General features: G+C 43.8%; 1 protein-coding gene across 1 annotated transcript in view; it reads right to left on the bottom strand.

The window, feature by feature from the left end:
- The window catches only part of LOC123662039 (DNA polymerase epsilon catalytic subunit 1), a 44,119-nt gene that overhangs the window by 3,094 nt on the left and 14,887 nt on the right, over positions 1–26,138 (bottom strand). The window contains exons 16-36 of the mRNA XM_045596927.1: positions 23,504–23,622; positions 22,430–22,548; positions 21,660–21,861; positions 20,946–21,267; positions 19,455–19,686; positions 13,376–13,546; positions 13,011–13,184; positions 12,249–12,336; positions 11,829–11,965; positions 9,597–9,829; positions 7,911–8,036; positions 7,381–7,474; positions 7,125–7,306; positions 6,280–6,476; positions 5,869–6,019; positions 5,613–5,768; positions 5,200–5,332; positions 1,946–2,018; positions 1,543–1,687; positions 1,047–1,231; positions 221–345 (exon numbers count right to left, since the gene is read on the bottom strand). Coding sequence (XP_045452883.1) covers positions 221–345; positions 1,047–1,231; positions 1,543–1,687; positions 1,946–2,018; positions 5,200–5,332; positions 5,613–5,768; positions 5,869–6,019; positions 6,280–6,476; positions 7,125–7,306; positions 7,381–7,474; positions 7,911–8,036; positions 9,597–9,829; positions 11,829–11,965; positions 12,249–12,336; positions 13,011–13,184; positions 13,376–13,546; positions 19,455–19,686; positions 20,946–21,267; positions 21,660–21,861; positions 22,430–22,548; positions 23,504–23,622 — 3,364 coding nt within the window. The remainder of the gene's footprint in view (positions 1–220; positions 346–1,046; positions 1,232–1,542; positions 1,688–1,945; positions 2,019–5,199; positions 5,333–5,612; positions 5,769–5,868; positions 6,020–6,279; positions 6,477–7,124; positions 7,307–7,380; positions 7,475–7,910; positions 8,037–9,596; positions 9,830–11,828; positions 11,966–12,248; positions 12,337–13,010; positions 13,185–13,375; positions 13,547–19,454; positions 19,687–20,945; positions 21,268–21,659; positions 21,862–22,429; positions 22,549–23,503; positions 23,623–26,138) is intronic.

Genomic DNA, 26,138 nt, shown 5'->3' with positions numbered 1-26,138 from the left:
GAAGTGGCAATACACTTTTAATGCTCGTGGTATTACGGATGTCCATAAGCATTTACAAAAAACCAAAACCTATCTTCTACCTAGCAGTCGTTTACCGCTACTATTTGACTCATTTTTGGAAAAGAGCTGAGAAATAGTTGGACATATATGGGCTGATTTAATGTTCGCATCCATCTTGTATTTTGATAGACATTTAAACGTACGTAAAAACTAATGTTACCTCGATTCCAGCGAAGTTAGCTTCATCCAACCAGAGTAAGTACGACCAGCATTGCTTATAACGCATATCCATGCCGTGAAACAATTCTTTTTGTCTTATACTCTGCACCACAAACTCCACATAACCTTAAAATAACATAAAAAAATTTGATTGACAGATACAGACGAACTCGCTAACCGTACATGTTGTATAATATGCTAGATACGCAATTATGCAATGTGACGGACATCTGTAACATTGAAATAGTATTGGTTATTGGAGTTAACTCCTTAAGCAACGATATAAGGCACACGATACAAAAAAAAGATTGGGGAATGAAGTGAAGAAAAGATTGGTGTTGGTCGCGGGGCGCGGGGCGACAGGGGGCGGCGGGGGTACGGGCGGGGGGCGGCGGGGGCACGGGCGGGGTGCGGCGGGGGCACGGGCGGGGGGCGGCGGGGCCACCGGCGACGGTGCGAGCGTAGCGGCGACAGATTCGATTATCATCCACGACGCAGAGCCGTCATCACTACTATTTTTTTTTACTCACGACGCCAAGCCGTCCATAGTTTTATATATTTTTGTAATTTACAACCATATACGATACGATTGAAATATAGTCCATTTCATTAACCAGCATTCGGGTATACAGTTTTCCCTAACTACTGCAACACAGGGCACTGGCCCCAACAACCAGCATTTCTATACCAATTGAAATAGCAAGCGTCAAATGTTTTAATTATAGATTTAAATAATTTGATTAATTTAATAAAGAGTAAACTCCACTAGCGGTTCAGAGTTGACACCTCCCGTTTTTCTCCACAGCCCGTCCTCAACTATAACTCACCGATTCCATCCGCAATGTTATTCTTCTTGGTGTGAAGTATGATTCTGTTGAAGTCCGCGTATACGATCTGCGAGCCGAGCCTCTTGAATTCCGCTACCAGCATTAGGAATAACTTCTTCATGAGACTGTACAGCGTGCGACGTAGCGCGGGGTCGTACAGTAACGACGTGGGGCTTTTAAGCCATCTGCGGATTGTAAAAATATGCTCAGAATACTTTTGGGAGATTATGTCCATATAACAAAGAGTTTTTAGATTTTCAGCTTGTTTGGTAGGGCTTTGAGTCATCTGAGTGAACATAAGTTCAATATGCTTGTGCGCAGATTACTTATTTAAATTGGCTGAAAAATTGTGGTGTGGTGTGTTGGTGTACTAAAAATTCAAAATAAATTTTATAAAAATAAATTTCAAAATAAAATTTATATAAAATTTATCATTTAATAAAAAATATTATATTTTTTATCGGGTGCTGCATTAAATGACTAAAGATCTACTAACCTATAAAAATGTGAGATCTGGTAATCCGCGAAAGCATTTCTGTAAAGCGTCGCGTCTCTCAGCCAAGTTGCAACCATTGTTCTTAGAATTTTGAACGCAGCGCTGCACTGAGCCGTCTCATCGTATGTCTCCGTTGCATTCGAACCTTAAACAAATTAAACATGACTCCTAAAAATTGTGTTTATATATTAATATATGGATTAACTTATGCATTTATTTTCATCACATTTACTATTTTTAAACTCTTTGTATCGTTAGTAACAAATTTTGTTAAAGTTGTCATCACATATAGTTAAAATATCACAAGTTTTTTTTCAGCGCACCGTTTGTGTAATTGCAATATTTTGAGTGTGTATTTTGATGGTGATCTAATAACTAAATAAAAATAATAAATTAGCTATACCTGTAGACGCCATAACATCTTGAATATTAGCGTGCTGGGCGCCAAACGAGGTGGCCACACTGGTACCTTCGACCTAAAATTATTACAAATTTTTTAAATACACATTCATAACAAAACGAGACAACCATTTAATTTATCGAGAGACTGCATACAATCTGCAAATGAAATTGGACTCTATTTGAGCGTCGTAGTCACAGCTGTAAATGTTTAAAAATTTATTTGGTTATCGATAGAAAAAGGTCGCAGTTAACGCTAGTCTAGCATCCAGCTGCAGTACGCGGCACGCAGTCACGTTTTTTATACGAATTACGACTAGATCGGCTCGGCAAACATGATTGTAAGGGTTACCGTGGTCTATAGACGCCTACAACACCAAAAGCATATTGACCACGTTGTCGACCCTACACCCCCGACCCACCCTCGCCCGCAGCGCCCAGCGCGCACGCGACCGCTCCTCGCTCGCAGTGCTAGCTAGCTGCGGTGCGGGGTGGAACAGCTCCCGAGGCGCAGGCGCCGGTACTCGCCTGCAGCACCTGCTGCGCCTGCAGCAGCGCGCTCACGGCCAGCGCGTCGCTCGCCAGCTCCACGCACACGCCGCGGTGCGCGCCCGCAGCGCCCAGCGCGCACCCGCCCGCTCCTCGCTCGCAGTGCTAGCTAGCTGCGGTGTGGGGTAGAGAGCTCCCGAGGCGCAGGCGCCGGTACTCGCCTGCAGCACCTGCTGCGCCTGCAGCAGCGCGCTCACGGCCAGCGCGTCGCTCGCCAGCTCCACGCACACGCCGCGGTGCGCGCCCGCAGCGCCCAGCGCGCACCCGCCCGCTCCTCGCTCGCAGTGCTAGCTAGCTGCGGTGTGGGGTAGAGAGCTCCCGAGGCGCAGGCGCCGGTACTCGCCTGCAGCACCTGCTGCGCCTGCAGCAGCGCGCTCACGGCCAGCGCGTCGCTCGCCAGCTCCACGCACACGCCGCGGTGCGCGCCCGCAGCGCCCAGCGCGCACCCGCCCGCTCCTCGCTCGCAGTGCTAGCTAGCTGCGGTGTGGGGTAGAGAGCTCCCGAGGCGCAGGCGCCGGTACTCGCCTGCAGCACCTGCTGCGCCTGCAGCAGCGCGCTCACGGCCAGCGCGTCGCTCGCCAGCTCCACGCACACGCCGCGGTGCGCGCCCGCAGCGCCCAGCGCGCACCCGCCCGCTCCTCGCTCGCAGTGCTAGCTAGCTGCGGTGTGGGGTAGAGAGCTCCCGAGGCGCAGGCGCCGGTACTCGCCTGCAGCACCTGCTGCGCCTGCAGCAGCGCGCTCACGGCCAGCGCGTCGCTCGCCAGCTCCACGCACACGCCGCGGTGCGCGCCCGCAGCGCCCAGCGCGCACCCGCCCGCTCCTCGCTCGCAGTGCTAGCTAGCTGCGGTGTGGGGTAGAGAGCTCCCGAGGCGCAGGCGCCGGTACTCGCCTGCAGCACCTGCTGCGCCTGCAGCAGCGCGCTCACGGCCAGCGCGTCGCTCGCCAGCTCCACGCACACGCCGCGGTGCGCGCCCGCAGCGCCCAGCGCGCACCCGCCCGCTCCTCGCTCGCAGTGCTAGCTAGCTGCGGTGTGGGGTAGAGAGCTCCCGAGGCGCAGGCGCCGGTACTCGCCTGCAGCACCTGCTGCGCCTGCAGCAGCGCGCTCACGGCCAGCGCGTCGCTCGCCAGCTCCACGCACACGCCGCGGTGCGCGCCCGCAGCGCCCAGCGCGCACCCGCCCGCTCCTCGCTCGCAGTGCTAGCTAGCTGCGGTGTGGGGTAGAGAGCTCCCGAGGCGCAGGCGCCGGTACTCGCCTGCAGCACCTGCTGCGCCTGCAGCAGCGCGCTCACGGCCAGCGCGTCGCTCGCCAGCTCCACGCACACGCCGCGGTGCGCGCCCGCAGCGCCCAGCGCGCACCCGCCCGCTCCTCGCTCGCAGTGCTAGCTAGCTGCGGTGTGGGGTAGAGAGCTCCCGAGGCGCAGGCGCCGGTACTCGCCTGCAGCACCTGCTGCGCCTGCAGCAGCGCGCTCACGGCCAGCGCGTCGCTCGCCAGCTCCACGCACACGCCGCGGTGCGCGCCCGCAGCGCCCAGCGCGCACCCGCCCGCTCCTCGCTCGCAGTGCTAGCTAGCTGCGGTGTGGGGTAGAGAGCTCCCGAGGCGCAGGCGCCGGTACTCGCCTGCAGCACCTGCTGCGCCTGCAGCAGCGCGCTCACGGCCAGCGCGTCGCTCGCCAGCTCCACGCACACGCCGCGGTGCGCGCCCGCAGCGCCCAGCGCGCACCCGCCCGCTCCTCGCTCGCAGTGCTAGCTAGCTGCGGTGTGGGGTAGAGAGCTCCCGAGGCGCAGGCGCCGGTACTCGCCTGCAGCACCTGCTGCGCCTGCAGCAGCGCGCTCACGGCCAGCGCGTCGCTCGCCAGCTCCACGCACACGCCGCGGTGCGCGCCCGCAGCGCCCAGCGCGCACCCGCCCGCTCCTCGCTCGCAGTGCTAGCTAGCTGCGGTGTGGGGTAGAGAGCTCCCGAGGCGCAGGCGCCGGTACTCGCCTGCAGCACCTGCTGCGCCTGCAGCAGCGCGCTCACGGCCAGCGCGTCGCTCGCCAGCTCCACGCACACGCCGCGGTGCGCGCCCGCAGCGCCCAGCGCGCACCCGCCCGCTCCTCGCTCGCAGTGCTAGCTAGCTGCGGTGTGGGGTAGAGAGCTCCCGAGGCGCAGGCGCCGGTACTCGCCTGCAGCACCTGCTGCGCCTGCAGCAGCGCGCTCACGGCCAGCGCGTCGCTCGCCAGCTCCACGCACACGCCGCGGTGCGCGCCCGCAGCGCCCAGCGCGCACCCGCCCGCTCCTCGCTCGCAGTGCTAGCTAGCTGCGGTGTGGGGTAGAGAGCTCCCGAGGCGCAGGCGCCGGTACTCGCCTGCAGCACCTGCTGCGCCTGCAGCAGCGCGCTCACGGCCAGCGCGTCGCTCGCCAGCTCCACGCACACGCCGCGGTGCGCGCCCGCAGCGCCCAGCGCGCACCCGCCCGCTCCTCGCTCGCAGTGCTAGCTAGCTGCGGTGTGGGGTAGAGAGCTCCCGAGGCGCAGGCGCCGGTACTCGCCTGCAGCACCTGCTGCGCCTGCAGCAGCGCGCTCACGGCCAGCGCGTCGCTCGCCAGCTCCACGCACACGCCGCGGTGCGCGCCCGCAGCGCCCAGCGCGCACCCGCCCGCTCCTCGCTCGCAGTGCTAGCTAGCTGCGGTGTGGGGTAGAGAGCTCCCGAGGCGCAGGCGCCGGTACTCGCCTGCAGCACCTGCTGCGCCTGCAGCAGCGCGCTCACGGCCAGCGCGTCGCTCGCCAGCTCCACGCACACGCCGCGGTGCGCGCCCGCAGCGCCCAGCGCGCACCCCGACCGCTCCTCCGCCTCGCTCACCAGCCTGCGACCACGCCGCATGTGAGACACTGCTCGCTTGTCATATTATAAGTTATTTCCTTACGGATACTACACAAAATTTTACGGATGTAACTATTTTTTATTCACAAAACAAAGTTCAGTTACATTCGAGCTAAGTCTATTTTAGTCAATGTGAGTTATAACTAAAAACCTCATCTTTTGACACCATACTACGATCAAACTGTTGTAATACACGTCTATTTCGAGCTGAATCAGATCTGATCTGCGAGAGATCTCAGCTCGAAGTAATCGGGTAATATTACCTGTTATCATCAATCTCCCGGCCGCCCAAATCCGGTCTTTCGAGACTAGAACACCATAGCACAAAATTGTGCTTGACGAGATGACGTGCGAAGAACAAGTCCGCCCCGAATTGTGTCGGGTCCGCCGCCGTGTTGCCGATAGGCAAATGGAAGTATCTACAACAACATTACAGACAAAATATATAGAGATAAGAGGTTTTGAGTTTATTAATAGTAAAATATAAAAAAAGAACATAACAAGTAACAATGCATTCACCGGCAGTGTTCGACGGTGAGGTCCAGCACGGCCTGCAGGTTGAGGTAGTGTCGCACGAGAGCGCGCGCGCCCACGCGCTGCCAGTCCAGCGCGCCGTACAGGCCCTCCGCGTCGCGCACGTGCAGCGGCGCCAGCGGGAACTCCGACAGGCCTGCGGGGAGATGCTCGTGAGCATTTATTGATAATGATTTTATTGGCGACTTCCTTGGGTCCTTGGCGAGAGCGCGGTCTGCAACGCCACGAGCGCTCGTCGCGGTGCGCTGCAGCGCCACACGTACACACATAGAGCGTACCGGGCATGAGCGCCAGCAGCACAGCGGGCGAGAGCGCGGTCTGCAGCGCCACGAGCGTGGGCCCGCAGCGCTCGTCGCGGTAGCGCTGCAGCGCTACACGTAGACACATAGAGCGTACCGGGCATGAGCGCCAGCAGCGCGGCGGGCGAGAGCGCGGTCTGCAGCGCCACGAGCGTGGGCCCGCAGCGCTCGTCGCGGTAGCGCTGCAACGCGCGCGTCACTCCGCGCCACACGGCGCGCCCCTCAGTCTCCGCCACCACCTCCCATGACATCTCTGCGCCTGGCAACGCACTCTCCTCTGTCCCCAGGTTTATCCTGAAAGTTTATTCTATTATGTAACTTGTTTTACGTGAAAAACTAACGACTTAATTTCGCGGCATGAAATAATGACAGTCGAACTCCAACATAACATTAATAAGGAAGCGAGGGACGCTTTTGAGGGGTTCAGGAGCTCATTAACATTCACAACATTTAATATAAACATGCCATTTGACAACTTTATAACACTAATAACTACACACTAACACTTTGAGAACATATACATGTTAACATTTAAGCATATTTCAACAAAGTTCAGTCATCCAACGTTGGTCCTTCGAGCCGGATTTGAACCCGAGACCTATACATATAACACTATATGTTTTTTCAATTATAATGTACAGGAAGGCACACGTTCACCATCTGCCATCTGGGGCTGATGTTTACTGGAAAATTGCCGAAGATCAGTTTCGAGCCATAGACGACCGTCGGCCATGACCAGGATTCAAGTAGTCTTATTATTGCCACAATTACAAAACCACGAGTGTTTATAAACAAAAATCAATTTATAAGCACATATCATAATAAATCAATATATGATAAAAATACTACGCACATGATCGGCTCAAACATTTTGAACATAACTTGCAAGTCTGCAACACTAACATCGACTGTGTATTATATTGAATAATACAAACTTCTTACTTGGCAGTCCGCTCAGCCGCATACAATGTATTCATGTTGGGTACTTGATTATTCTTGACTGTGTCCAGGACAAAGATGTAACCTTTCTTAATTGGTCCTAGGATTAGCGCCCACATGCTGCGACTCGAGTTAGGAGCCGAATGTTGGTAAAGGAATATATGTTTGATTGGCGACACACCATCCTATAAAAAGGCATCATTTACTTATACGTTTAAAACTATTATTTCGATTAATGACATTTTCCTCTAGCACTTACTTGTTTCTGAAGGTAGGGCTGATGAGCAACGCTTTTGAATTGTAACTGGCTCAGAGTAAAAGTATCCATATTGTTTGATCCAAATTGAACTAATCTAGAGCAAAAAAAAATAGATTTTACATAAATATAGAAATAGAAATAATGTTTTTGACGTGACAACGTCTTATAAATTGGTTTGCCGGGTGACACTTCAAGAAACTGCGTTACGCTCCGCTCACGTTATGCGCTCACAATGAGAGCGAGTGAGAGGCACGCGGGCATGGTTAGCCCGCCTAAGGGCGAGAGAGACAGACATAAAAAGTGAATGAAATTCAGTGCGAGATTCTTTGTATAAATTAATGTTTTAAATATAATTCTTTGTATAAATAAATGTTTTAAATTGTTACTATTATTTCATCCTTCTTCCTACTATACGAATGAATATTCACATTAAAATTATTTTACCACTCAAAGTCGTTGTCACGTAAAACTTTCGCCCGTATACCGACTTTACAGGCAACCAATTTTTTTAAATAAAAAATCATATTTACCGTTTCGCTTCTTTTGGTTCGACAGCGCAAACACACCCAAGAGTCATCAGTACTCTGAACTCTAAGCTCATTTGTGTTTCATAGATACCTTCTATTTCTGGTGCAGAGAGTTCACTCATCAATTCTCTGTGAAAGAGTGAATTGCATTGGCATGAGTTTGTGATCATCGTAAAAATACGCGATTAGGTGATCAAGATTCTCCCCTATCTAACCCTTTAACTTCAAAGAATCACAAATCAAGTAGACTAATATATATTAAGAGACACCACAACATGTAGTATCAAAATTCCCAACTTTATTTTATATAATTTATAGTGAATTAAGAAACAATTAAGCCAAATAATCTCAAATATTTAGTAGCGCGATTCGGCAATTATGGACTTTGATTGACTGACATTGTTACAAACGACAAAAGATCTTGAGTGCTCCTAGAGTTGAGGAGAGAGATGAAAAGGAAAAGAACAGACTATATGGCTGACACTAAATCATTTCCTCTACCCTAAGGTTGCCTGGAAGAAATAGCTTTTTAGCGATAAAGCCCTTGTACCTTATGATACTTTACTGTGTTCTTGTTTTGTGTAACAATTTTGTTTTGGGGTACAATTCGATTTTATTTGTAACATCCCACTGTTGGGCATAGGCCTCCTTCTGTGTAGGAGTAGCATCGGAACATAGTCCACCACGCTTCTTCACTGCGACTTGGTATATTTATTCCCTCCCTACTTTCAGTAAAGACCGCTATCAGGTATTTATGATGAAACACAGACAGTCTTACGCGCTCTCCGAGGCACGGTGGGGAGATCCACTAGGACAGATATCTAAACCGGAGACAAATACACAACTTGGTGTACAATTAAGTGTATGAATACTATTAAAAGTAATAGTTTAAATGTAACGCTCTTCACTCAACGGCCCCCAGTAGGATTATCTCCTGTGTCTGGGGCCCGGAAACACAACACACGAGCACAAACATCTAGGTGACCATGTAACGCACTGGCAGTGCTCGCGGTAGAGCGGCTCGGGCACGCAGTACTGGTAGAGGTGCAGCGCGGGGCGCGCGCGGGGCAGCACGCGCGCCACGCGGCGCCAGTGCGGGCCGGCGTCCTGCGCGCGCGCCACGCGCCGGTTGACGTAGAACACAAACATCTAGGTGACCATGTAACGCACTGGCAGTGCTCGCGGTAGAGCGGCTCGGGCACGCAGTACTGGTAGAGGTGCAGCGCGGGGCGCGCGCGGGGCAGCACGCGCGCCACGCGGCGCCAGTGCGGGCCGGCGTCCTGCGCGCGCGCCACGCGCCGGTTGACGTAGAACACAAACATCTAGGTGACCATGTAACGCACTGGCAGTGCTCGCGGTAGAGCGGCTCGGGCACGCAGTACTGGTAGAGGTGCAGCGCGGGGCGCGCGCGGGGCAGCACGCGCGCCACGCGGCGCCAGTGCGGGCCGGCGTCCTGCGCGCGCGCCACGCGCCGGTTGACGTAGAACACAAACATCTAGGTGACCATGTAACGCACTGGCAGTGCTCGCGGTAGAGCGGCTCGGGCACGCAGTACTGGTAGAGGTGCAGCGCGGGGCGCGCGCGGGGCAGCACGCGCGCCACGCGGCGCCAGTGCGGGCCGGCGTCCTGCGCGCGCGCCACGCGCCGGTTGACGTAGAACACAAACATCTAGGTGACCATGTAACGCACTGGCAGTGCTCGCGGTAGAGCGGCTCGGGCACGCAGTACTGGTAGAGGTGCAGCGCGGGGCGCGCGCGGGGCAGCACGCGCGCCACGCGGCGCCAGTGCGGGCCGGCGTCCTGCGCGCGCGCCACGCGCCGGTTGACGTAGAACACGCGCGGCACGCGCAGGCGCAGCGCGTGCAGCTCCGCGCCCACCAGCGCCCACAGCCGGAACAGGCCCGGCTCCGCCGTCTCCGACACCTGCGCGCGCCAAGTGTAATTACAATTATAATATATTCTTTATTGTACACCAAAATATAAACAAACAGTAGGAACTATAAAAAAAGATGTACAAAGGCGATCTTATCGCTGAAGAGCGATTTCTTCCAGATAACCTTTGTGCACAGGACACGATATAGTAGTGACGGATAGGAAGTGTACAATACAATACAATACAATACAAATATACTTTATTGTACGACCAGAAACAATACATGTAACATAAAAGAAAAAGAAACAAGCAAGAAAAATAATAATAATGTAAAGAAATAGATAAAACTTTTCTTTGATTTGAATGTTACGTACTGGCCGTAAAGCAGTGTTGTCAATGCAAATGAAGAGATTATAAATTGATGGATTGGAAAAAGATGATATTGCGGTTAAGACTAAAGCTTATTTAATTTGTTTAGATTATTTAAAAAAGATTGACAAAGAAATTGACATTGTGAATAATAAACGTTAAATGTCGTTTCTTTGTTTACAGGTGAGTTTTACTTAAGTTTAGAGTGTAATAGTGTGTAAGTTTCTCATAGAATATAACTCAGGCAAATAAAACCTTTGTTTACAGAGCAACACATCGTTGTATTCCATTGTCAATAAGATCCGTACATTATAATAATAATAACAAAATAAAGTGGTGTGTACAATATTCTTAAAGATGAATAAAAATATTATATGATAGATTCATTACTTCATACGCATACAATATTTCTACGTTATTTAAGGAAATGGTGACAGTGTTATGAGAGATTCAAATATGGTATCTTTCTCGTTTCCACCACCATATCTATGGTACTTGACTAAGGCAGTGATATAATTATCAATTCAGCTTTTTTTATACGACTAGGTCGGCAAACAAACTTACGCCAACCTGATGTTAAGCGGTTACCGTAGCCTATAAACGCCTACAACTCTAGCAATTTGTTACGCGTTGCCATCCGTACCCCCTACCCTACGCAAGAGCTCTGGCCAGCTTATTCACCACAGAAACAACACAATTTAAGAGCAGTATTACTTAGCTATGATCTGCTGTAAGGTATAAGTACTACTCCAGATCGACAGCTTAAGATTTCGAGTAGGATATGTTCTGCTGTGCCCTAGCTCAGTAGTCAGTAAGAAATACTACACGAATTTTGATATGATATTAAAAAATGTTTAGAATTCCCTAGTGTTTGGGTAACACAAAAATAAAATTGTACAAATTAAAAATAGCATGATGTCGTCTCTTGTTAAAGATTTTCAATGTAATATGAAACATTGAATAATCACGGGTTTCTTAAAGAACTCACTATAGACGGCGCCACGGTCGCTTAGGGCCGAATATAAAAACCATCATATCAAAATTTTCGATCTAACGGGTATATCGTTCCATAGCTTAATTGGCTAGAGCGCCGACACGGTCAGTCGGAAATGCAGGTTCTATCCCCGCTGGAACGATCGATTTTTGATATATTAAAAAATGTTTACACAGTTATTTATTTACTATACGAGTCAGGACACCAAATATTTTATCTGAATAGTTTAAGATGGTAGTCGAGAAAAATAGATCAGCCATTTGAATCTACTTTTTCGTTCTTGCACATAACCACGCGTTACCGCTGATCAATACTTCAGTTACACAGTTCCAAGGTAGAGATTTATTCAAATTCATTAGCATTCGCAAAAATTCAATTGTGCAAGATGTAATTAAACTAATAACACTCTAGACATATTGGAAATTGTCATCTCATTATAAATGACATAAACGATGATTTTTTCATACCGTTCCAGACCATTTTGCATTTGCATTTCGCATTTGGACAACGTATATACGACAACTTTGGAAAAAAATCTATGTGGTCAAACTCTTTAAACTATTTTTTTATGATATAAATATCATTTATCTGATGTCTGGAAGAACTCGAAGTATTACTTCAAATATATGTGAATTTTTGTGTTGTTTAAAATTTTAAAACAAAATAAGTTTCCTTTAAATGTATACCTGTATAATCTGCCACGGCGTATTTAGAAGAGTCCTCTGGGCTCTTCGTATAAAGCCTCCTAAAGTATTTGAGGGACCGACGTTTCTTGTCATCACATTTGATGTGTTATTCGTATCCTTGTCATTGTCGACTCTACCTACAAACATAAACATAGAAAATATATAAATAACTAGCTGACCCGGCGAACTTGGTATCGCCTAACAGTCGATTCTTTAATTTTATTAATTTTTTTTTTTAGAATTTTTCTCTCCGTAAGAACCATCCTCGTACTTCAAGGAATATTTAAAAAAAAGAATTAGCGAAATCGGTCCAACCGTTCTCGAGTTTTGCGCTTAGCAACACATTCAGCGACTCATTTTTATATTATAGAAGATATATTTATGCTATTTTTTACAATACTTTTAGTTTGCAGTAATTACTTCGTTTGCTTCTCTTCTGCAAACCGCGCTGTTTCATTTGCCACATCCATTTCTTTTTTTGAAAGACGATCCACGCTCGACGTTCCTCCTAAAATTAAATTAAATATAGAATTTAATATTTTGTAAGACACTTTCAATCATATATTCATATTACTTATGTGAATCATATGCCCATACTAATATTATAAAGCTGAAAAGTTTGTTTGTCTAAACGCGCTGATCTGTACTGGCTCGAAATAAAAAATTGTTTTTGTGTTGTATAGTACATTTTTCGACAAAGCCTACATAACAACGCGGGCGAAACCGCCGGGAAAGGCTTACTCACAGACTTAGTGTCCGTCGTGCGATTCGACGTCGCTTTATTTGATTTTACATTATCTCCTAAAATATGCGTCCAAATTAAATTATATAAAAAACAAAGTATATATTCATCATCATTCATCATCAATCAACACATCATCAATTCCTGAGGTTAGCGCGTTTAAACAAGCAAACAAACTTTTCAGCTTTATAATATTTATATAAATAATAAATGATTTCTGCAATAAACTATCTCTTTTGAAGTATAAATTTTAAGAATTGATAGAAAACGCTGTCATAAGTTCATACTGTCTAAATGGCTCAGTTTAACTGGTCAATGTAAACACGAAATTCTAATCTACATTCATCTAACTACTTGAGGGGCGTGGCTAAGCTGCGTAACAATGACTAGTCACTATTTGCTTAACACGAGTCCACTTTATAAACTATAGTTTACACTACCTTAGTAGTCCCAAAGGGCGGAGGAGGTCCTAAAGCCTCTCTCCAAGTAGCAGCGTCTTTGACAGGCGACTCTTCCCTTTCTTCCCTTTTGCGCTTTACACTGTGCACTACTGGGCGTATACCTGTCGAATTTGGCGCCTCTTTGCCTATATCCTCTATGTCGACTTCTGTGCTCTGTTGATGAGAAAAATAACATACAATAAAAAAAAAAATTATGTATGGATGATCGTTTTCAAATTTAATTGTCTATGTGTTAGGATATTTTGAAAATGGAAAAATAAAGCTGCGGCTTATTATAGGTCTTTAAGATTTAATTAACTATTTAAGTGGCTTTTTTAATAAACTTTAAGTTAAGTTTACTTCACCTCACATCCGTTAGCTGCAAAAGGTTCATTTTCTTCTCCTTCCTTAGCAACTTCTTTCGGCATCGCAGTGAACATATCAGTAATTTTCCGAGTCTTATATTTATCAGTCTTTGCCAACATCTTCTTGTGCAACCAGTCCGGGTATTGGACGCGCGGAACCGGATTATCCAGCTAGGATGAAACAGGTTTATAGTTTCGTAATTTTGTATCATAATTGGGGGATACTTAATAATAATAATAATAATATACTTTATTGTACACCAAAATATAAACAAACAGTAGTAATTACAACAAAAAGATGTACAAAAGGCGATCTTATCGCTGAAGAGCGATTTCTTCCAGATAACCTTTGGGCACAGGACATGATATAGTAGTGACGGATAGGAAGTGTACAATATCCATAAGGATGAATAGAAAAAAAAAAATAGTGTATAATAGATTCCTTAATTCATACACATACAAGTACAAATATCCATACATAAATAATCAAAATAGTATTAATATACGTGTATAATTGTAAAATATATATTGATAATATAAAATATGCATGTTAAAATTCTGAATATTATTGTATGTTACGCGACATATAGTACTTCTTTAGACGTTGCTTAAAACAGGCTGGAGTAGAAGCACGTCTTATTGAAAGCGGAAGAGAATTCCAAAGGCGGACAGCTTTAGCAGTGAAGGAATTAGAATAGAAGGAGGATTTATGGGAAGGAACTTTTAGAAGTAAATTGGAATCAGATCTAAGGGAACGTTCATGGGAATTGCAAAGATACGTGAACCGTTCTTTAAGATATTGAGGGGCATCAGGATTGAAAAGTACACAGTAAAGTAGGGAAAGTACATGAGTATTCCTGCGAAAACGAATCGGGAGCCACTTGAGTTTCTTACGGAAATCGGAGACGTGGTCGTATTTGCGAAGGCCAAATACGAACCTTATACAAAGATTCTGGAGTCGCTCAAGCTTATTCAGTTGCTCCTCTGTAAGATCTAAGAAGCATGCATCTGCATAGTCAAGAATCGGCAAAAGGAGTGATTGGGCTAGTGCAATTTTAGTAGGCAAAGGAAGAAAGAACTGAAGACGACGAAGTGACCCGACGGCTGCAAATATCTTTCTACTAAGTTCAGTTAATTGAGGTGACCAGGAGAGAAACTGATCTAGCGTTACTCCCAAATTCTTAACATTCTTGCTGTAGTTCAGAGTTGTATTGTTAAATACTAAATGTGGTATAAGTGACCAGTCTATACAACTAATCAGCTTTGGACTACCCACGATAATGACCTGGGACTTTGAAGGATTGACTTTTAACCCGAACGAGTTGCTCCATTTATAAATGTTATTTAAGTCATTATTGAGTTGATTGATACCTGAGGGTAAGTCAGCCAACTTAGAATGGGTATAAATTTGAAGATCGTCCGCATACAGGTGGTAGAGAGAAGAAATGTTTTTGCTGATTGAATTAATAAATAAAGAAAATAAGAGAGGAGACAACACGCCACCTTACGGTACGCCGGCAACGACGTTAGCCCAGTCAGAGAAAGTATCTTGAACTCGCAACCGTTGCCGGCGCCCATACAAGTAACTGTGAAACCAATCAATAACCGGTGGAGATATATTAAAGGAACGCAAGACAGAAAGCAAAATATCGAAATCCACAGTGTTGAAGGCATTACTGAAGTCAAGTAATGCCAACACTGTAAGACTTCGGTTATCCATAGCATGTCTAATGTCATCAGTAATTTTGACAAGAGCAGTAACCGTGCTGTGACCCCTCCGAAAGCCGGATTGGAAAGGATTTAAGAGGTTGTTCGAGGAAAGGAATGATGTTAGCTGTTGATGTACAAGACGCTCTAAAACCTTGGACAAGAAAGGTAGGATGGAGATGGGGCGAAATTCGGAAAACTCAGATGGATTAGGTTTTTTGGGTAAAGGAATTACTAGAGCGTCTTTCCAGCAGGAAGGAAAAGTACTGGAAGAGAGGGATTCGTTAAATATGTGTGTTATGATAGGAATGATGTGATCAATGATAGGGATAATCATTTTACGACTAACGGAGTCACAGCCCACTGCGCTAGAACAAACTGCTAGTACGTTCTCTTTAACATCACACTCGGATAATTGATAGAAATTAAAGGGAGAAAATTCAAATGGAGTTTGTATGGCTGAAAGGTGTGCAATAGTGTTTGACTTGGTGGTACCATCGATAGTACACGAATTTGTGAAATGATTATTAAGACCATTGAGGTCGAAAGAATTAAAAGGTACAGTCTCTTTGATTTTGCCAACCCCAAGCGATTTTAAAAATTTCCATACCTTAGCAGGGTCTGTTTCTTCGAGTACAGATTTATGAATATGGCGTCGTTGTGCGTCTCTACATGCCCTGTTGCAGCGATTACGAGCTATCTTATACCTTTCCCAATTAGATGAACTTGTATTGGACTTGTATTTCGCTTTGGCCCTGTTTTTCTGGTCTTGCAGAGCTTTAATATCAGCTGTAAGCCATGGAGCTGGAAGATGCCTAACACGCACGGGACGTACCGGGGCGTGAGTATCAAAAAGATGGGTAAGTAGGGAGTTAAAAATGGCAATTTTATCATCCACACTAGACGCACCAAGTACTGAAGACCAGTCAATTTTAGCAGCATCTTCTCATAGTCTGTTCATGTCCATACCACTAAAATTGCGTTGCAGGAGGATTCTCGACCTAGCTTTAGGGGGTTTTATTTTATAAGAAACAAAAATAAGATCATGGTATGAGAATGCATCCGCAGAACACTGGCCATGTTTTTCAACGTGGTCAGGTGAGGAGACAAGAATAAGGTCAAGAAGAGATGGAACACAGTTAGGAAAGGAGTGAGTGGCTTGAAGGGGGAGGATGTGCATATTGGCAGAATTAATGACGGAGCGTAGACGTGAAGATCTCCCGTCGAATTTTAGAAGGCACGTATTAAAATCCCCCATGATTACAGTATGACTATATAAAGGAGTAAACAACTCTAAAAGATTTTCAAAAGACGAGAAATAGTCAACAGTCAATGAGGGGTTGTAATACACACCCAGAAGAATCTTGGTACGTGATAACGAAATTTCGAGGAAGAGATGATCTGGCCCGCAACCATCATTAGAAAGAGATTTATGAATGACTGAATATGGGATGTGAGCACGGAGATAGATGGCAACGCCGCCACCTGCCCGTCCAACACGATCGCTGCGAATGAGATGGAATCCAGGGAGGGAATAGGACGTGGACATTAAGCAAGGTTTAAGCCAGGATTCTGATACCATGATTGCATGAATATTCCCTATTTGAAAATTGGATAGAAGATCAGGATAATGACCAGGAATACTCTGTGCGTTTATGTGTACGATATTAAGATTGTTAGGAACATCGAGAAATTGAGAAACAAGATTATCGGAAAGAGATGGAATACTTTGAAAACTACAGTCGAGACTGTGTACCTCAGAGGAGGAAGAGAAGGAATAGAAAGAGTTGTTGCTGTCGCTATCCATTAACGATAAATATAAATATAATAAATAAGAAAAATATGCTATATTTATCAAAATGAGACAATATGTAAGATAAATTAATATATGTGATACTACAGAAAAAAATACTTATATATAAAATAAAAAGTATATATATGAATTATATATATGTGTGTATATATATACACGTCCAATTTAACGACCCGCCCGCCAGCTATTGGAAAAAGAAAATTAAAAAAAAAGTGTAAAAATTGACATGATTTTGGTACCAGACAACAATAATATACAAAAAGTAATAAAAAAAAAAACACAATACAGTCATTATCAGGTAGGATAAAAAAAAAAGACAATTAACAACAATATTGAATATTAACGACATTTGTGTCATTTCTAAACGACTGACAGTAATAGTTGAAATGTCATTGTCAGAAGTCACTCTTAGAAACAAATGACATAACAAAACAAAAACAACAGATTAATATAAATTTACCTTACTGTTAAAAGAAATGTGTAAATATAAAGGAAATATAATGCAAAGTAGTCAGTGATAAAGTTTTTTTTGTGTACCGACAGAAGTTTAATGAATGAAAAATAACAATAAAAATAAAAATAAACTTGCCAAAGGTTAAACAACGACAAAATAAAAATACTTGAAGGTATTACTTCTGTTTTACAGTCCTTCTCGTGCGTGAAGCTGCCCGTTGTTTTTGATCAGCTGGTTTAGAAGCTGGACTCTTCTCCTGCAATGAAGAGCTCTCAGCTGTTGAGTGGGGAATGCCTTCGAGATCCGAGAGACACTCAGCCCTGTGATGCTCACCGTCCACCGCCACGATGTGGATTATTCCGTCGCGTGTCCAGCAGTTAACCACACCAAAACGCTTTCTTGCCTCTAAAAACACTTGATGGCGAGTCTTCGTTAAGAACTCAGATTGAGTAAACCCTGACCCCTTTAGTTTAGTTTTAGCAAACCACACTTTATCGCGTACCGCAGCATCGGTAAACTTTATGACAATAGGTCTAGGCTTTTTGTCAGATGGTCGACCCAGTCGGTACGATGCCTTGATGCTGCTGCTCGAGAAGTTAAGAAGTTTCAAATGGTCTGCTACGAGGGTGGTAATTTTTAGTGACGTGTCTTCAGACTTATCGTTTGCGCGTTGCGCCTCCTCCTCATTTCCGGGCGGTCAACCTCTCTGTCTAGTAATTCGACCTGACGTTGTAGTGATTTAAGTGCTATGAGAATGAAAGATTTGAATGACTCGAACTCAGCAGCCAAGGATGATGTTGAAACTGGAGAGTGAGAATTTCCCTTCTGGAGATCTTTTTGTTGTTTTTGCTGGAATTCGTCCATCCTTTTGTTGAACATCTCAGACATAGCAATAATGGTATCCTTCAAAGACTCCATGGTTATTGATAATTTAGTAGGTGTTGGTTTTTGCAGTTAAAGAAATTAATTACGTAGGATAATAATAGCTGGCGGGTAACAGGGTGCAATCCTAAAGAATATGCATTAAACGAGCAGGAAAACTTATTAAAATTAATTTAAATTCAAAAAATAACTAACACTATCCAAAATTGTATAATAATAATGTAATTGTAGTATAATAATAATATGTGTAATAATATATAGATTATTAGATATCCTTATATAGATTAATCTAAACATTTTTTAAACATTTTTGAATATCATATCAAAATTTGATTGCTCCAGCGGGAATCGAACCCGCGTCTCCGACTGACCGTGTCGGTGTCAATTTTTGATATGATATTAAAACTGTTTAGAATTCCTATTGTGTGGGTAACAAAAATAAAATCGTACATAGATTAATCTATTAAAGTACGAGTCGCATCTACGCGTCGTACTTTATTATATGTTAAATAATCTTTGACACTGTTGGTAATGATTTTTAAATATAATATGCTATATATAAAATTTACTATGTACTGTTTGATGCTATAGAAATTAATTTAAAAAATTGATTATGTTAGACGTTAGGAATCTAAAATGAATTAGAAAGTAATTGCGGAGTTTTTAGTCAATTACAGAATCTACATTCCGAATCGGTTGTAGCTTTACTTTTAACGATAATTAAAATTTGAAATTATAAATTGACGATTCGAACTTTGAAGTTTATCGGAATCAAGTTATTTTTATTTCGATTTTGAAAGGTCAGGCAGTACCGAAATTTAATAAACCGGTCTTAAACATGCAACAAAGCGATTAAGTTGGACTTGAAAAGTACAAATAACTAAAAGGATAGGACGAAAGGAGTTTTAGTGACACATATGACACGCTTAGCCCCTGCAACGCGGTGGAGATGGCGTTCTTAGACTTCAGGAGTCCAAGTAGTTAAAGCGATAGGGCGAAACATGTATTAAAACGCTACACACTCAACAGATACTCCAGTAGGATTTTCTCCTGTACTGGGGGTCCGGAAACACATACAATACACAAACACAACGCCCAGACCACGACAACATCTATACGGTCGATATAAATGTCCGTCGTGAGCGGGAATCGAACCCGCGACCGCTGGCGCAACGGCCAGTGCGTCGACCGTTGCGCCAGCGGACGCCAAAGACGAGGCGTACCCCCTGCAGCGCGGCGGGGATGGTGATGATCTTCTGGATGGCGCCGCCGAGCCGCTCGATGTAGTAGGGCCAGTCCAGCACGTCGCGGATGTCCACGTCGGCCGGCAGCGCGCTGTCGCGCAGCCAGCGCCGCAGGTGGTGCCGGCGCACGGCGGCCGCGCTCTGGAAGATGGCCAGCGGCACGGCGCGCTCCGCCACCGGCGCGCCCTCCGGCTTGCGCGAGATGATGAACCTGCGCCGTATCATAATAATAATAAATTATTATGTATTTATTTATATATTGTATAATTATGTATTTATATTATATTTTTATTATCTATATCTTTAGATTGTACACGCTAATTTTGCGACTGTTTTATAAGTTTCCTGTAGCAGGACTACTGGAAGAGATTCCATCATGGGATAAGTAGTGCCTTTGTACCAGCATTGTTTATAAGAGCTATTTCCTTTTGCTTTCCTAGTGTACATAAATTGTTAAATAAAATAAATAAATAAATAATAAATACTCTTTATTGTACACCACAAAGAAACATTACAAAAAAGTGATACATGAAAAGAAAGATGTACAAAGGTACGGTATCGCCGCTGTAACTAGCTCGGGAGCTCGGGACCGGCGTGGGGCTAATGTGGGCGACTGGGGAACTACCTCGACCGCACAGAAGATCAGAGCTAACTAATACTGCTTTCGAGCTGTGTTGTGTTCCTGCGATGAGTGAGGTGACCGGAGCTCCTGTGGGGTCAGGGTAGGGTCGCGCTTGCGATGATTTAGTGTTGCAAACGTTTATTAGCTACGGTAATCGCTTATCTAGTTGTATTTAAAAGAAAAGCGGCTACGTAGCCATCGGCAAACTATGAATATATTTACAATTTGCTCTATCAATTGCTGCAGGGTAAGATGTAGATTCAATAAAAGATAGAAGGCAAAAAAAATACCGTATTTCGACAATATTTAATGTTACTTCGTACGTTTAATTAATGTCAAGGCTCCGCACCAGAATTGAACCTACGACCACAGCGTTACAAACTTAAGTTTTTACCAGTTCGCCAGACGCTGCTAGCCAAACGAGTAAACATAAGTGATTCTTACTACTTACTCATTAATAATGGAATGACTCATTCATCACAGAAATTACTGTCCATAATTTTTATAATTCCGCCTATAAACTATGACACGGTCCAAAATAAAGAATTTATTGCAGGTCCAAAATAAAGAATTTATTTATAATGTTTAACTAATTCAATTTTGGAGAACTTGATAGCATAAGAAGTAGTTCAAATAGTGACCCTGAACGCTATAAACCATTGGAGTCATAAAAACAAGATGACAAGAGAGGAAACGAGACGATGGGCGCAATTTGAATAATTTTTATCTTAGCAATTTCTGTAACGCTGTTAGTTAAGCATTCGGATATCTTAATGTAATTAAAGTCTTTTATTCTCTTCAGACATAAAAAATGCAAATTAAAATACAGAAACATTCACAATACTCACCTACAAGCGAGCCCCGCGTCTTTAACCATCTGGTCTCCTAAAAATTCTGCTAGCCTTTTTGCAGTAGATATCGAAGTGGACTTCTGTCCACCGTAGTCTTCTAATTTTTTAGACATGGATCTATTTTCCGATATCAACTCGAATAGTTCTGAGTCCGGCATATTCGAGCCCTTACTGTACAGTACGTCCAGCCAGTAATCTGCAACTTTTGCGACAGCCGCGTAACAAGACTTCAAGTCGTTTCCCTTTAGAAAAGCCTCGAATACTGAAGATTGGAATATCTTGATTAATTGCAATTCACCTCGACGCTTTACTTCAAAACCTGTGAAATTTAAAACAATATAAATCATCCATTTTTTTTTTAAAGTAAAACTTCTTAAAAGATGCTTGACTTGGGGAGTAAGCTGGTGATTGCGTGATGAGAGCGTTACGAAAAGTGTGATCGGGTGAGGCAAACGGAAGTTGAGAGGGAGATATAGGTTAGATGGAGCTAAAGAAGTTTTATTTCAGTCGTATGGTGTAAAGTACACTCTCTTTTTTCACAGTGATAAGGTTCTGTTTGCCTCAATAAACATAGTAAAAGTAACTTCATGCAAGAATATTTTGAACATTTGATCATTTGAATCTAAATCTGGTAAACATGCTCTGGTAACATCTTTGTGTCTCAGTCATTCATATTCCTAATATAATTTACTTATGCCCTATGTAACATACCTTTTAATTCAGCCAGAGAACCATCAAAATTGAAGACCGCGTATCGTTTTTTGAGCTTTTTCCCTTCCTCTTTAGAGGCAGGCAGCACCATGGCCAGGTATGGCCCGTCTACCTCGAAGAAAATCGAGTTTTCCGACCGCCTCTCATACTTCTTCTCTACTGGGTCCACTAACTCGTAATACTGATCGTTTGTAAAGTGATCCTGTTTTAAATAAATCATAGTATAAACATTAGTTACTATATTTAGTTGTAAAAAAATAATATATAGCAATTATGATATACTTCCGATTTGATATAATGTTTTTTGGAAAAATGATATGTCAAGAATGTTGTACATGACAAAAAGAGGAAGCAACAAGAGGTTCCCGAAAATTTAAATACCACAGTCATTAAAACGTCAAATAATAATAAAAAAAATTTATTTAGAGAAAATAAAATTATTTTTTCTGACAAGCAGTGCAACAATAACAATGTACAGTTTAATCGCTTCAGCCTGTAATATCCTTGGGCATAGGTCTCTTTCCCCATGTAGGAGAAGGATCAGAGCTTAATCCACCACGCTGCTCCAATGCGGATTGGCGGATATATTTTATGAGTAACGATCGCTATCAGGTGTCAGTGTTTTGTCAGTTTGATAGAGCACTGAAATAAAATCCGCTCGTAAATACGAGAACGAAAGCTTTATTTTAGTAATATTGCTTTTGTATAAGTACTTGTTTGTTTCAGAACCTAATGTAGGAATACTTAATGATATAATATTACACACTCACCTTAACCATAGCGTTGAGCACTGCATTAGGGAATGACACGTTAATTTTCTTTTTCTTAGCATGCGTGGTGTGGATCGTCACATTTTCGGGGAACGATGACGGCAGTATACACCAAATACCTATAGGAATAATTATAAAAGAAATTCAACATATATACTTAGAAATAAAAATATTTCCATCTCAGATTGATCTCTGTTCTTGTTGTATTTTTATTGTATTTACATGTAATTTTCTGTTTAATGTTTTTTTTTAGTGCAAAAAAGTATATATATATCAATCATATTTAACACGTTGAACGCCATGGGGGACACCAGTTGCGCCTCACTTGTTTAGTTCATGGGGCCAGTTTAAAATTCCTTATTTAGAAAAAAAAAATTATGGTAAGTTTTTTATATTGTTTGCTACCATACCCATTCTTAAAGATCTTACTTATTTAACCTTACACTATATGAATTATTTTTCTAAGTCATATTTTTTAAGTTGACTCTGGCTCGCAGTCATGTGTTGTCCCCCGCGGCACCAACAGAAAAATTGTGTGTCGAATATGTGGTGTCTTTCATGGCCCAAACAGAAAAAGTAAAAAATCAAGGCGGCGTTTAACGTGTTAAGAATAATTAACTAACTAACTAATTTAACTGAGGTAGGGCACAGCAGGAATTTCCTGCTCAAAATATGGAGCAGCCCGACTGGGGTAGTACCTCGACCTTACAGAAGATTACAGCAAAATAATACTGTTTTCAAACAGTATTGTGTTCCTGTTGGTGAGTAAGGTGACCAGAGCTCATGGGGGATTGGGGATTGGGTCGGCAACGCGCTTGCGATGCTTCTGGTGTCGCAGGCGTCTATAAGCTACGGTAATCGCTTACCATCAGGTGAGCCGTACGCTTGTTTGCCGACCTAGTGATGTAAAAAAAAAAAAATTAAAATTTGGTCTATCTCTCTCAGTCCCAACAATATATCTGCTGACGGTGGTGATGAAGGCAGTGATACACTAACCATTCCAGCTTATTTCAATAAATAAATTACACCTAAACTGTTAATATATACAGAGTTCAAGTTTAAAGTGTAACATACCATCGGTGTCGAGCTCCAAGGGCCTGCCCACTTGCTCTATAATTTCTCTTGCTTTCATGATAATGTTGGCGCCGGTGTAACACACGATACCCGCCATCTCCATACTGTGCCATCTCGCGCTGGTACAAAAAAATAATATAAGTGATAATATTGAGTGATTATTAAACCTAATATTACTTATATTTTAAGCTCTTGCGAATCTATGCTTACAAGCGTTAATCACTACATAGTATAAAACAAAGTCGCTTTCTCTGTCCTTGCACATGTATGTACGCTTAAATCTTTAAAACTACGCAACGGATTTTGATGCGGTTCTTTTTAATAGATAGATTGATTCAAGAGGAAGGTTTATATGTATAATAACATCCATTAAATAGTGGAGAAATAGAAGAAAGAAAGAAAGAAAGAAAAAAAACGTTTATTTGATCACAAACCAGAGACAAGAACAATAGTTTAAAATGACTATACAAAGCAACATACACATACTACTCTTACACACTTCAAACCATCGCGTGCCTCAGGAATGCGCCAAATTGGTTCGGTTCGGCATTAGTCAGATTGCCATAGTAAAAATGGTACCTGACACCGGTTTTCAACCAAACCATAAGGTCGAGTACGTCACTGACGTCAGTTTCCTACCAATAAAATCTATTAAATCTAAATAATAAATAAATAAATAAATAATAAAAAGAAAACAAAAGTTACGTAAGAAAATTATACAACCACCACCAAAACATATACACAGTTATACCACCACCACACACGTACAACGTAACAAATCAGAAATTATACAACCACCACCAGAAACATATACACAGTTATACCACCACCACACACATAAACACGTACTATATTTATATAGAGGACCAAATACAAGCATAAGTAAAGACTAGATAGTATAAGTTATGTGGCTGAGGCGTTTGCGATTATATCCATTGTCTGTTGCTCGACAACAAGGAACTGCTTTAAACACCGTCGGAACGTATCTACGGTATTGAGATCCCTTATCGGCGGCGGCAAGTCATTCCAGACCTTCGCCGCAGCGTAGCGAAATGTTCCTTTAAACGCTGCAGTTTTGTGTGGGTGTATCGAAAGTTGCTGCGAGCACTGTCTGCGCGCAGTGAGCCAGCTCAACTTCTCATACAGATATGGCGGAACCCTATATTTAATGACTCCAAACAGTAGACACGCAAGGTGGTATTTGCGCCGCGCCCTCATTTTAAGAACCGATCGATTATTCAAAAAAGGCGTGACATGGGTTCTGAATGGAATGGAGTAACAAAACCGAGCGCATGCGTTTTGAACTCTCTGGATCAGTTTACCTGTTCGAGCCAATAAACGAGGTCCGTAAACCATGTCACCATAATTCAATTTCGACAGTACCAGAGCTTCTACTAACTGTTCTCGCAGCTCCTCAGAGAGAAAAGGTCTTATCTTATAAAGTACCCTGAGACGATAAAAACAGTTACGTACTGACTCGGCCACGTGTTTCTCATACCTAAGGTGTCTGTCTATCAGTAGTCCTAGATTTCTGGCTTCGTCAACTCTGTCAATAGGCTTCCCCAATAACATTATATTGAGCGATGGCGGCAATTTTTCAATCTGCTTCTGGGCTCCAAAAACCATATATTTCGTTTTTGAGGGATTCAAAAACAAGCCGTTTCTCTCCGACCATACAGAAATTCGGTCCAAGTCATCATTCAAATCCTTTACTGCCCTCTTATGATCTTTAACGTTGAAGGATATGTATAGTTGCACATCGTCTGCATACATGTGATAGCTGGATTTTTGGAAGCAATCAGTTATATCTGCGCAGTACAAATTAAACAGAACTGGTCCCAAAATGGACCCCTGTGGTACACCTCTCTTCAACGGTGCCAAGACGGATGATTTAGTCCTCCCATCACCAAGTTTTAGTTCTACAAGTTGTTTTCTATTTGTTAGATAGCTATCAAACCATCGCACAGCTGCATTATCAAAACCAAAATAATTCAGCTTAGAGAGGAGTAAAGGCACATTGATTGAGTCAAACGCCCGGGAGAAGTCCAACAAGACAAGCAATGTGCACATCCCTTTGTCCTGGGCAGCCAAGATATTGTCAGTTACGTCCAGTAAAGCAGTGGCAGTACTACGGTGCTTCCTAAACCCAGACTGAAATGATGGCAAGATGTCATTTGTCTCCAGGTAATGCGTCAACTGCTGGCAAATGACTTTTTCAAGTACCTTTGAAAGACAAGGCAAGACACTTATCGGCCTGAGATCTCTAACATCTACCGGGTCATTTTTTTTTGGTATCGGACGAACCACAGCAATCTTCCACAAATCAGGGAATGTAGATGTCGCTATCGAACAATTCACGATTGCGGTGATAGCCTCTAAGGAGTTTGGCAGTGTCAATAATAACATACTTAAAGTAATATGGTCATACCCTTCAGCATTTGATTTTAATTTATGGAAAACTCTAACAATATCCGTGCTTACTACTGGTTCAATTTTGAAACAAGCTGAGCCAAAACGATGAAACTCAAAATATGTTAAAACAGACATGTTGGTGGTCAGGTTTCCCGGGATGCTCAAAAAAGTGCTGTTTATTGCATCTGGATCTGCAAAATGAGGAGGAAGTTCTTGTTTATGA

Source organism: Melitaea cinxia, chromosome 18 (assembly GCF_905220565.1).
Source record: "Melitaea cinxia chromosome 18, ilMelCinx1.1, whole genome shotgun sequence".
Lineage (NCBI taxonomy): Eukaryota > Metazoa > Arthropoda > Insecta > Lepidoptera > Nymphalidae > Melitaea > Melitaea cinxia.
The sequence above is the reverse complement of the archived record's forward strand: the minus strand, read 5'-3'. Positions and strand labels throughout refer to the sequence as shown.